This window comes from Lepidochelys olivacea, assembly GCF_965140295.1.
Source record: "Lepidochelys olivacea isolate rLepOli2 genome assembly, chromosome: 5".
In the NCBI taxonomy this organism is placed as follows: Eukaryota; Metazoa; Chordata; order Testudines; family Cheloniidae; genus Lepidochelys; species Lepidochelys olivacea.
In genome coordinates, this window is record NC_140415.1 from 15397727 (window position 1) to 15411138 (window position 13412).

At 46.7% G+C, this 13412-nt stretch overlaps 1 protein-coding gene across 2 annotated transcripts in view; it reads right to left on the reverse strand.

Moving 5' to 3' along the window:
* Window positions 1-11074: 11074 nt before the first annotated feature.
* The window catches only part of SMAD7 (SMAD family member 7), a 39846-nt gene continuing 37508 nt past the window's right edge, over window positions 11075-13412 (reverse strand). For both annotated transcript variants that reach the window (XM_084628976.1, XM_084628975.1), the window contains exon 4: window positions 11075-12850. In XM_084628976.1, the coding sequence (XP_084485102.1) occupies window positions 12312-12850 (539 nt within the window). In that variant the 3' untranslated portion in view covers window positions 11075-12311. The remainder of the gene's footprint in view (window positions 12851-13412) is intronic.

The window sequence follows — 13412 nt, forward strand, 5'->3', positions numbered from 1 at the left end:
TTTCCCTCAGTAGACAGTAAGAGGCAGTCCCTACCCTGATGAGCTTACAATGTGTATAAACAGCCCCGAGCACAACTGGGGCCCGATCATGGTTGGGGCCTCCAGGCACTACCATACTATAAATAAATAGTGATACTAATACATTTTCTGAAGTGACTAGTAATTTTAGGTACCCATCCTGAGACACCTTACAGGCCCCTGGTTTTCAGAGGTTGTTTGCTCAGCACTTTCTGATCATCACGAGTCACTTTCAAAAAGGTAGGCTGGCAATCTAAGCAAGATAGAGATGGAGTAGTCATGGATGCACTGAGAAGCCCAGCGCAGTAATGCCGACTCATTTCTTGTGGGCTTCACAGACGTAGGGAGACTGCAGGAAAAGGAATCAGAAAAGGGTAGTGCTGTGGTGGGCTGGACCTGAATGGGCGTTGCATGTGGAAATAAGCACAGAGGTGGTTGTGGGAGAAATGGACAAAAAGGGTGGTCCACCACCAGTGAAGAAGAGGTGATGATGTGGTAAGAGACTATGCTGGAAGTGTAGGCCAGGGAGGAGTTAGGTGAGGCCTCCAAGGGAGAGACACACATATCTGTCAGTCAATCTGCCCTGACCTGGCATGAGGAACTGACCTGCTTCTTGGCCTGCAGAAGGTTGCACTCTATAGGACCCTGATCTTGTAAATGCTCAGCACAGGTAGACCCTTATGCCCATGCAGAATCTCACTGAAATCAGTGGGGGTTCCATGTGGGGTACAGGGGCCTGCCCACCCTGAGTACCATTGGCTAGGCAGTGTGAGGAGACCCGCAAGCAGCATGGCCAAAAGCAGCAGCAGCAGGTTTGTGCCAGGCTATTCTGAAATAATTAGAATAGATGGCAAATCGCTTCTCAGATGCCATGGATGCTTTCACTTCTGCACCACAGGATGGGCCGATCTAGAACTTGCCAACAGGTATCGGCTTGAGAATCAGCTTTGACTTCCAGCCATTACGCTGTGTTATGTAACATGATGCCATCCAGGCAGAAGCATAGTCTAAATCAGGAAATGGGGTGGATTATGCACAGTTTGGAGGTAATTTAGTCTGACGTGCTCTTGGATGACATCTGGACCCTATTAAAGCCTGATCCAGCCAGCCTTGCTCAGGTAACACTCCATTTGGCTTCAGAGGGAGATTTGCCTGGGTTAGCCGGGCCCTCTCCAGAATGCTGGACTCAGTGTGCCCTTCAGATCACTGCCTGCCTCAAGGAGTCTGCTGTATACTGGCACATTTGAGATCAGAGATAAGCCCCTGTCAGATGTCTGTATCCATGTGGCCCTTGTCTTATACCTCAATTGTAAGGTCTTTGGGGCTTTTTGTTATATTTGTCTACATCGCTTAGCACAATGGGACCCTGATTTCTGTTGTGTTCAGTGATAACACAATGGGCACGCATAACAACAACATGGCCTTTTACTGCAGTGCCCAGCCCAGACTCTATCTGGAAAGCTCAGCCCTTAAAGCAGGGGTGGGCAAACTACGGCCCGTGGGCCAGATCCTGCCCATGAGCCGTTTTAAGCCAGCCCACAAGCCGCACCACACGGCTTGGCCCTGCTCCGGCTCTCCGGCAGGGGTGCTGGGTCAGGGCCACACCACATGTCTCGCCCCGCTCCAGCACTCCAGCTAGGGAGCTGGGTCGGGGCTGCACCACGCAGCTTGGTCCTGCTCCGTCCAGGGCGCTGGGTCGGGGGGGGCCTCACCACACGGCTACTGGAAGCCGTGGCATGGTCCCACTCCTGCTCCTATGCACTCCAATGGGAGCTGCAGGGGTGGCACCTGCAGATGAAGCAGCATGGAGAGCTGCCTGGCAGCGCCTCCGCATAGGAGCCAGAGAAGGGACATGTCACTGGTTCCGGGAGCCACTTGAGGTAAGCACCGCTTGGAGCCTGCACCCCCTGAGCCTCTCCCCATGCCCCAACCCTCTACCCCAGCCCCGGTCCTCTTTCTGCTCTCCAAACCCCTCAATCCCAGCCCAGAGCACCCTCTTGCACCTCAAACCTCTCATCCCCAGCCCTATCGCAGAGCCTGCACCCCCAGGTGGAACCCACATCTCTTCCTGCACCCCTTCCCCAGCCCTGATCCCCATCCTGCTCTTTGAACCCCTCGGTCTCAGCCCAGAGAACCCTCCTACACCCCAAACTCCTCATCCCCACCCCAGAGCCCGCACCCTCTCCCACACCCCAACCCCAATTTTGTGAGCATTCATGGCCCGCCATACAATTTCTATTCGCTGATGTGTCCCTCTGGCAAAAAGTTTGTCCATCCCTGCCTTAAAGTCTCAGTCTCCAATACCACAATCCCTGGCTGGTCCCTCTAGCCGCTACTGCAGTACGAATAAATACATATAATAAATTGGCGTAGTTGCGTTGATTTCATTGGCACTATCCTGATTTACAACTTATACTAAACTGCAAGAAACCACTCGTAAACTGAGATCAGTGTGTCTACACAGGGCTTTGCACTGATTTAACTAAATTGGGTTTTAAAATTGATTTAAATTAAACTGGTGGAAATTTATTGTGTAGTTAAGCCATTAGCAAACAATTAATCATGTAAAGCAATTATTATTCTTTATTGTTTGTATTACCGTAGCGCTTAGGAGTGCTAGTCATGCAACAAGATCCCACCTTACGAGGTGCTGTACAAACAGTGCGCAATGCCTGCCCCAATGAGCATACAATGAAAGTACAGGGCAAGAGAGAATAGGTGAAGACAGATAGACCAGCTCCAGAAACAATAAGACAATATTGAATGTTGATTCATATAGGGTCTGGATTCACTATTTCTCTGCACTTTTTGGCATCATTTACTCCAGAGCACAATGAGTTTAAAATGTTTCCATGCCAAGCTGGTAGTCTTCTGCACTCACTTATGAACCAGGGTCAATATTGTCATTAAGGAGCTGTCTGATGGCCACACATAATTAGAGCTGTGGACAGAGCTTTGATAGTTAACCACGAGTAGTTAGGGCCTAAGTTTCATGTCTCACAGACTTTAAGGCCAGAAGGGGAACCATCATGATCATCTAGTCTGACCTCCTTCACATTGCAGGCCACAGAACCTCACCCAACAACTCCTCTAATAGACCCCCTAACCTCTGGCTGAATTACTGAAGTCCTCAGTGTGACGTTGCACTCTCTATGATTTTATGAAAATATGCTAATGAGTGTATATATAATATAACTGCCATATGCTTCATGCAAAAGGTCTCTTGTAAGGTAGCATTACAAACCTTATAATCTACTGAGTGTGGTCATCCTGTTTGTATGTATGTATCATTCTTTTGTCTGAAACTAGAAATATGAAATATAACTCTGAGGGCCTACTGTAATTATGCAAAGTGTGGGCCATTAATGGCGGTTTGGAATCTTGATGGCTCCCATTGACCAGGACAATTGACTGTGGATGGCTCTGTTTGCAGGCAGGCCTTCCTGTGAGTCAGGCTGGGAGGAATGAGGGCTTGGGGGGTCTCACAGGACATGTGACCATGTCACCTGGTACTGAAAGCCATCTTAAACCTGGTGTTTTTCCATTTAGAAGGAGGGGTGGGGACCCAGAAAGACAAAAGATTCCCGCCTTCTGCCAAAGCTATATAAGGGGGCGGAACAGAACAAAGGGGGGCTACCATCATGAGAAATCCCCTAGCTACCACCTGAGCTGGAACCAGGGCTGTACCAGGGGAAAGGATTGTGCCCAGACTAGGAAGACATCCAGTCTGTGATAGAAGCTTATTGAAACATCTGAGGGTGAGGTTTTATCTGTATTCAGTTTTCTTACTGTATTAGGCGTAGACTTGCGTGTTTTATTTTGTTTTGCTTGGTAATTCACTTTTTTCTGTCTGTTATTACTCGGAACCACTTAAATCGTTCCTTTTGTATTCAATAAGCTCACTTTTTACTTATTCATTAACCCAGAGTATGTATTAATACCTGAGGGGGCAAACAGCTGTGCATATCTCTCTATCAGTGTCATAGAGGGCAAACAATTTATGAGTTTACCCTATATAATCTTCATACAGGGTAAAACGGATTTATTTGGGGTTTGGACCCCATTGGGAGCTGGACATCTGGGTGTTGGAGACAGGAACACTTCTTAAGCTGTTTTCAGTTAAGCCTGCAGCTTGTAGGGGGAAGTAGTTCAGACCTGGGTCTGTGGTTGTAGCTGGCAAGCATGTCTGGCACAACCGGGCAGGGCACTGAAGTCCCAAGCTGGCAGGGAAAACGGGCTTAGAGGTAGTCCCAGCACATCAGGTGGCAGTTCACAAGGGGTTTTCCAACCCGTCACACTCTGATCATGATTTAAAGACTTCAAGTTACTGAGAATTCACCATTTACACTAATTTAAACCTGCAAGTGCCTCGTGCCCCATGCAGCAGAGGACGCAAAATTCGCCCAGGGTCTCTGCCAATCTGACCCCAGAGGGAAATTCCTTCCTGATCCAAATATGGCTATCAGTTAGACCCTGAGCATGTTGGCAAGGAGGCTCCTTGAGTGCACAATACCCCTTAGTTCTGTGGTGGACCATAAATTCGGTATTTGGCTCAGAAGAAGACACCGCCTAATGAACCACCGCCACCACTTCCTGCAGCTTCTGGCAGGAATATGGCAGACTCCCATCCCGTACCCAAACCTATTTAGCCTGAGGGAATCTGCTGGGAATTCAGCACTGGGCTTAAAACAAAGTTAAATAACAAACACTTTTTCTTCAGCCTAGCGCTACTCCTTGTGGTACATGAAACATTATTGACCCTATTCTAGTCTCAGCAGCTTGACGATGCAAGCATTTTTCACATGTGATTGGTCAGCAAAAAGTTTGATGGTTTGTACCTACTTTATTGCGCTCTGTAATTACTGTCAGCACGCCTGAGATCTAATGTTGACTCTGACACGGAAGCCATCTGCGGCCTTGAGCGAGTTGCTTAACTTCTCTGTTTCATTCCCCCCATCTATAAAAATGGAACAGGTATCATCTACCCCACAGGCTTGTTGTGAGGCTGATTTAGTTAAAGTTCATAAAGTTTCTATAATTCTTTGCACACCTCATCCAAGGTGCTCAGGCTGCTGTACAAACATGAATAAATCAACCCGTAGCAGTGGGCGGCTTTGGTAATCCTCATTTTGCAGAAGGGAAAACTGAGGTACAAATTTTTTCTTTTAAAAAGTGGCTTGTCCAAGGTCCCACAGAGCGAGAGAGTGCGTCCTCTGCTTTAATCACTGGAAGAAGCGGCTTCTCTTTTTAAAAATAAAAGTATCACATAAGTGCTAAATATTCACACTGGTTGGAAATTTTCTGCTCAGCTCTGCTTCGTAGCTTTCCAGTCTCATTCAGCCTCTCCCATTGACGCTGTTCCACTATGTATAAATGAAATATTCATTGGGCCAGAGACAGCATCAGAAAGACTCCATCGCCCAGTGGTTAGGACAGTCAAGTGGGAGACATGAGATCGAATATGATGCTGTGGCCAAAAGAGCTAATGTGCTCCTCCGCAGCACAGACGGGGGACTCTCAAGTAGGAGTAGAGAGGCTATTTTGGCTGTATTTGGCACTGGTGCAATTGCTGCTGGAATATGGTGTCCAGTTCGGGTGCCCACAATTCAAGCAGGATGTTGATACTCTGGAGGGGTACAGAGCTGCACCGCAAGAATGCGTAAAGGATAGAAAACATGTCTTATAATGATAGCCTCATGGTGCTCAGTCTATGTAGCTTAACAAAGAGAAGGTTAAGGGGTGATTTGATTACAGTCTATAAGTAGCTACATGATTGTAGAGCAATGTATAAAGTGATGCCAGGGCTGGAAGTTGAAGCTTGACAAATTCAGTGGAAATAAAGCATAAAATGTTAATTGGGAGAAGTAATTAATCCTTGGAACAATTTACCAAGGTTTCGTGGTGGATTCACCATCACTGACGATTTTAAAATCAAGATTGCATGTTTTGCCAAAAGATCTGCCCTAGGAATTATTTTGAGGCAGTTCTGTGGCCTGTGTATACAGGTCAGCCTTGATGAGCACAGGTGTCCCCTCTGCCCTTGGAATCCGTGAATATATGAATCACTGCTCCATGTCAGGCAGGGAGAGGATTTAGACATGGGTCGCCCACATCCTGTCTGTTTGCTCTGTGTGTGTGTGTGTTGCTCACCTCCTTCTGCAGCAGTGGTTTGTGTGAGGCTCGTTCTTTTAGCAAGACAGGTGAACACCAAGCTTGACACGTAGGCCATGGGCGCACTGCGATGACTTTCAGTTGCACGGCAAAGGCTAAATCTACACTACTGCTTATATCGGCACATGTTGTGTCACTCAGGGGTGTAACTAAGGCCCCTCCCCCCCACCGAGTGACGTAAGTTACACCAAACTAAACACTGGTGTGGACAGCGCTATGTTGGTGGGAGAGCGTCTCCCGCTGACATCGCTACCGCCGCTCGCAATTGAGTCGCCGGGCGAGCCCGCGGCACTAACAATGCTACAGCGGGGGCTCTGCATGGGTAGAGTGGCCCTGGTGTACGCTCTGCAGCGTAGCCATAGCCTCAGGTGTGATCTAGGCACTGAACACTGGGACTGACACGTCTGTTCACATGCTCACTGGCAGATTTTTGGGGGGGAGGTGGGGAGGGCCTTTATCAGTGGAGACTTAGTTGCTGAGGGATTTTAAGCCCCTATGGGCTTAGGCAGCAGCTGAGCACAGTTTCTGAGGAGACAAATGTTGGACTTGCCTAAAGTGGCAGTTAGGAGCCTAAATACCTTTGTGGATCTAGCCCCATATGAATTTCTTAGGCAGATACATTTGAACCTCAAGCAAAAACCAGCATTCTCAGCTAGACTGGCCATGCAAAAGCTGTGACATGACAATTGAATATTTCACATCGGCTGGCAGAGAATACTAAGAAAACAAACTGAATTATGGTCTCGATGAAGTTTCCACAACATTTGACCTCTAAGGGCTTGTCTACACTACCAGCTGGATCGGCGGGCAGCAATCGATCGGGGTGGGGGGGAATGGAAGTCAATTTATCACGTCTAGTATAGACGCAATAAATAGACTGCTGGGCGCTCTCCCATCGGCTCTGGTACTCCAGCAGAACGAGGAGCGCAAGTGGAGTTGATGGGAGAGCATCAGCTGTCAACTTACCGCAGTGAAGACACCGCTGTGAGTAGATCTAAGTACGTCGACTTCAGCTACGCTATTCACGTAGCTGAAGTTGTGCATTTTAGAGCGACCTGCGCAGTAGTGTAGACTACTTACCTACATGCTTCCAGCTTCCATCCAGGACACATTACACGAACCATTGTCTACAGCCAAGCCCTAAGATACAACCAAATTTGCTCCAATCCCTCAGACAGAGCCAAACACCTACAAGATCTTTATCAAGCATGCTTAACACTACACTATCCACCTGGGGAAGTGAGGAAACAGATTGACAGAGCGAGACAGGTACCCAGAAATCACCTACTATAGGCCAGGCACACAAAGAAAATGACAGACCACCACTGGCCATCATGTACAGCCCCCAGCTAAAACCTCTCCAACACATCAGCAATGATCTACAACCTATCCTGGAAAATGATCCCTCACTATCCCAGACCTTGGGAGGCAGGCCAGGCCTTGCTTACAGACAGCCCACCAACCTGAAGCAAATACTCACCAGCAACTACACACCACACCACAGAAACACTAACCCAGGAACCAATCCTTGTAGCAAACCTTGTTGCCTCCTCTGTCCTCATATCTACTCTAGCGACACCGTCAGAGGACCCAACCACATCATCAGAGGCTCATTCACCTGCACGTCTACTAATGTTATACATGCCATCATGTGCCAGCAATGCCCCTCTGCCATGTACATTGGCCAAAATGGACAGTCCCTACATAAAAGAATAAATGCCCACAAATTGACCATCAGGAATGGTAACATACAAAAGCCAGTAGGAGAACCCTTCAATCTTCCTGGACATTCTATAACAGATTTGAAAGTAGCTATACTTAAACAGAAAAACTTCAGAAACAGACTTCAAAGAGAAACAGCAGAACTAAAATTCATTTGCAAATTTAACACCATTAATTTGGGCTTGAATAGGGACTGGGAGTGGCTTGCTCATTAAAGAAGCAGCTTTGCCTCTCCTGGAATTGACACTTCCTCATCTAGTATTGGGAGTGGACTATACCACCCTGATCGAATTGGCCCTGTCAACACTGGGTCTCCACTTGCGAGGCAACTCCCGTCTCTTCATGTGTCACTATATTTCTGTCTGCATCTGTAATTTTCACTCCATGAAGAAGTGGGGTTTTTACCCATGAAAGCTTATGCTCAAATAAATCTGTTAGTCTGCATCCACAAAAACAACAAGGAGTCCAGTGGCACCTTAAAGACTAACACAGCTACCCCCGATACGTGACACTAACACCCTGTTTAAAGAGGAAAGGCTGGAGGCTGGTAATGGGATGCTGAGCCTTTTACCTTTTGGTCTCCAGTTCAAATCTAACTCCTGACAGAAAGTTGACGGTCTGATGGCCAGGGTGAAATGTGCCCAAGTGAGGTCGTGGTCCGTGCCTAGTGAAATAATTATTTGGTTTGTATTCCCCAGCGGGTTCAGTCATGAGCAGTTTCCCCATCATGCTGGATGCTGTTCAAACATAGGACAACACAGTCCCTGGCTTAAAGCACTTCTCCTAGCCTAGGCATTTATAAACTGTGTCACCAAAAACACCATCACAACCGGCATCCCTGTCCAGGGCTGAGTCATTGAAAAGGCTGGGAACGGAAAGGGCCTAGAGACTGAGTATCGCCTCACCCAGGGATGGTGGCAAGGAGCAAGCCACCCTGCGACCTTTAGTACAGTCCATACAGTGCCTTCAATTTAACCCCCAGCTTGTCCTCCCTTCTCTTCCCACACCCAAGTGACATAACATCCCCTCCCCCCCTCAAATGATTCAATACCCTCTCAGTACGCCTGTCCTCTTGTTGAACGCCTGAAAGTGCCCTAATGCCGGACCCAATACCCCATCTCCGTTGGCAATTCTGTCCAGGCCTACTCCCATTCCATTAGCCTGAATGCCCTCTGAGCCACGGGCTGAGTTGGGAACTGGCAGAAAGAGATTAGTCAGTATATAGCTAAGGGTAGCAGAGACGGTTTCTAGCAGCAGGGAGATGGGTGAGTCACCCACCAGCCAAGGAGCTCAATGTGTTTCCCATTTGCCCTAAACCCATCTTGGTGACAAGATATGGTTCACCTGCCTCCCAAGTTCTTAGAACATGCAGTGTCCAGCTGCCATTCACTGGAAACTGGCCAGTATCCCAAGGTTTGCCTCAGTTTTGTCAACCTCACTGCCCTGGCACATCCCAGTCAAACGCAACTCAGCCCTTCCTCCCGGAGGTACTCAGGCTGAGTTATTATGCAAGCTATTGTATGTGGCTCTCTCAGCAGACCCCTTAAAAAGGGAACGGCCTGCCTGCTTAACGTGACACTTTAACATTGTCCACGATAGTAGCCAGCATTCCAGTATCTTTGACTAAAATTTCCCATCCCCTTTGCGGTCCAGTGTTCTCTGTGCTAGCTGGTGACTGCCCTCCATCCCAGAGGGGGATGCATTGTCATGGTACCATAGCTAGCTAGTGTGAAAGACTTCATGATAAAAGGTGTATTTACTAAACAAGTGGCCCTGGAATTTTTGTCTCCACTTTTACACTTAAAAGTTTGTAATCTCCCCCTTCCCCCGGCACGAATTTCTTCCCTGCACTCCTGTTGTAAAGCTTATAGCTTGTCTCATTGCTAAAACCTAGGGCCTGGATACAATAATCTAGTTACTGAACACTAGCCTTATGTACATGCAATACGAAGCACTCTGACACCTACTGTAACGCCATGCTTCAAGCGGTATCCCTTTGCTCCTTAGTTAACTGGCTAATCGTACAGCATACCGGTCCGCCTGATTTTCAGTGGGCATTGCACCATGCAATGGAGGGCAGACTGTGGCATGTTTTTTCTCCCAGTAATGGCTGACATTTCCAAGTTGTGACCACTGCGAGAAGCGCATGGGGCAGTGCTTATGGCACTTGGGAGACCAGATTCAAGACCCTTGCTCTGCTATAGCCTTCCTGGGTGTCTGAGGACATGTCCTCTGGGCCTCAGGTCCCCCTTTGTAAACTGGGGATGACAGCATCGTCTACCTCACACTGGTGTTTTGAGGATAAATATATGAACGAGCATGAGGTGCTCAGAAACTACAGTAATTGGGGATGGGCACATATGCCCACTGTGGTGGGAAAGAGGCAGAGTTCCTGAGCTCTGCAAGGCTGGACTTGGGGTGGAGCCAGTTGTCCCCTAGCCTTGCCCTACTCCCCTCTTCTCCCCAGCCGGGTCATGGGCTTTGCCTCCCATTCTGTCCAGATTCTGCTCCCACTCACTGGGAAGCAGAATGGGGGAGTAGCAACAACCTGCAGCAGCTGAGGCCAGCGTTGGAAGAAATCCAGCATGTGCTGGCATCACTGAAGGTCGGATTAAGTGACTTGTACAAAATCACACACAAAGTTTTCAGATGAGCCAGGAATTGATGTCACATCTCCTGAGTCCCAACCTCCTGCCGACCCTCCTTCCAAAACCTGACTTGAGCAGCGCCCATATTGTGAGAGTTGTCTCCCTTAGTTAAATAGCAATGTCTGCTAGATCCCATAGCTGGGTACTTAGACCCAGCTCCAGGTAGGCTGTTTCCCCCCCCATCTACCCCACCCCCACCCATAAAAGAGTCACTCTGCACAATGTCAGCTCAAGTGTACATTTTTATTTTTTAATGGAACATAAACTCCTTTAGAAAAAACATTCATCTGGATGATAACACCCATAGAAAAAAACACCAATCTCGTGTTTTTTTTTTAAATTTGGCATTTGTTATTTGCATTTATATTAAAGCAAAGTGCATCTTTCTTATTTTTCTCGTTTATACACATTGCACAATACATAAATAATGATGCTTATAAAACGTCTTTATATTTACAAGTAATAATATATTTATATATAACATAAAATACATTTTTTCTTTAATAAATCTCAAGGTTTTTTTTTTAAGGAGTCCTTTTTTTTTCCATTTTCTTTTGTTTTATTTCCAAAGCACTACAATGCTAAAGTTCCAATGAGAATGCTTCTCTTGTTCATTTAAACCTTTATATTTAGAAAAATAGCTTATGTTAAGGTCTAAACATGCTCATTGAGCTAAGAACAGTGTAAAAGTATCATACTAGTGTATGAATTCAAGAAGAAATGAAAGAGCGACTGCATTTCCGGATACAACTGCTATCGCTCTAACCTGATCAAGGCAGGTTATGATGGACCAAAGATCATGAATACATTTTCCCCCCAGTTTTTGTTGTTGTTTGTTTGCTTGCTTTTTGTAGGTTTCTGTTTTCTCACCAAGGTTGCATCTCAGCTCAAATTGAAAAGCATGGGGCCATGCATGTTTTTTTTTCCTCATAGTATCAATAAAACAATAAAAGCACTCAAAGTGTGGGCATGCGTCTTCCAAAACCCATGCGTCCACCATGGACTGTTGGCATAACAGTGACAAGACGTGATCTTTAAATAAAGCAACAAGCATACATGAAAAAAGATGAAAAAAACAAACAAAGAGGAGCAAGGAACTGAACGATAGAGTTTCACTTTGCTGCATTGGCTCCTGATGCCTCCTGGGTGCACCGGCACATACATTTGTTCTGTGTCAGGGACAATGCAGGGTGGTCGCCACTGGGGGGGAACTTGGTTTACCATCACAGGAGTGAAGATGCTGCACTTTGACAAGTAGCAGCGGGAATGTGCCACCGCTGTAGGCAGAAGCTACAGCAAGATGGCCCTGTGTGTGCGAGCACTCCGCATGACAAGGGGGACGACGAGACATCTGGCAGCAGAAGACCTCCGGTGTGCCAAAAACACGTATAAACCCTTTTTATGAGGGAGCTGTAACAAACAGCATGTGACTGAATTCCACCAATCGCTGAGGGTAACAATTTCAGTGGCATTAAATGATTATTTTATGTAATCCCCTCCCACTTCTCTTCCCCCTTCTGAGTTATTGGTCATTCACACATTAAAAATATATATATATATATATATTTATCAAAATACCAAGGCAAAAATCTTTCCATAAGCTATTTCTCAAAACAGGGGAGGGGAAAAAAACAACACAAAACACCAAACAAACAAACAAACAAACAAAAAAGTTTGCATGAAAAGCAAGCACTCAGAAGGAAATATTAGCAGCAAAGTAGTTATAATGTCATGAGTCCACTCTGTCTCAAGTCATCGGTTATTAAAAATAACCTCCAACCAGCATGGGCAACTGCTGATAAACTGTCTTGTGTAGCACTGGCCCCAGCCTTTCACAAAGCTGATCTGAACAGTAAATCCGGTCCATGGCTGCTGCATGAACTCATGGTCGTTAGGTCTCTGTAAGCTGTATGCCTTCTCATAGTCAAAAGCCTTGATGGAAAATCCTGGGAAAACTTTGTGAACCAGCAACGTCCTGGAGTCGGGGTTGTCCAGTGTGGCCGACTTGATAAAGATAGGGTAACTACTGCGGTTGTATACCCAAACGCCGTCCACTTCCTTAGTCAGCTGGATGCCATAGCCAATTTTGCTGCGGACTTTCTGCACCAGCTGGCTTTTGTTGTCTGAATTGAGCTGTCCGAGGCAGAAGCCGTTCCCCTGAGGTAGATCATAGAAGATATCCAGGGAGGGCTCTTGGACAGAATACAGCCGGCCCACACGCGTTTTCTCTTCCCAGTATGCCACCACGCACCAGTGTGACCGATCCCCCGGCCCCTGAAGAACTTGGGAATCTACAGCGAGAAAGAGGGGAAAAAAAGAGAGAGATTTATTACAACAGAGATAAATAACATAACCTTATAAATCCTGAGCTCTGAAAGATCACCCTCTTCCCATAGTTCTGACAGTGCATTTCAAAGACCTGTGATTATTATCGTTATCCCTAGGCAAGACCAGAGCCTAAGTCCCATTGTCAAAAGGATGTAGGCCCAGATTCTCAGAGCTATTTAGGCACCAGAGAAGTGAGGCACCTAAATACCTTTGAGGATTTTTCCTTAGGATCCTATATCATAGGACTATTAGGCTCCTAAGTCACTCAGGTGCTTTTGAAAATTTTATTCTAAATGATTTTGCCTCAAAGTTACACAGTGAACTTTTGGGAAAGCCAGGAACAGAACCTGACTCCCAGCTCTACTCTCAAGTCTCTTTGGGGCAGATTTTCAAAGGGATTTAGGCACTTTGTGCAGATGAAAAACTGGCCTTTTGACCATAAAAAGAGATCGAGAGCTACACCCAGATTTTGTACCAATATGACTATCTTTGGTGCAATTTTTTACTGAAACAGTTATAACAGTA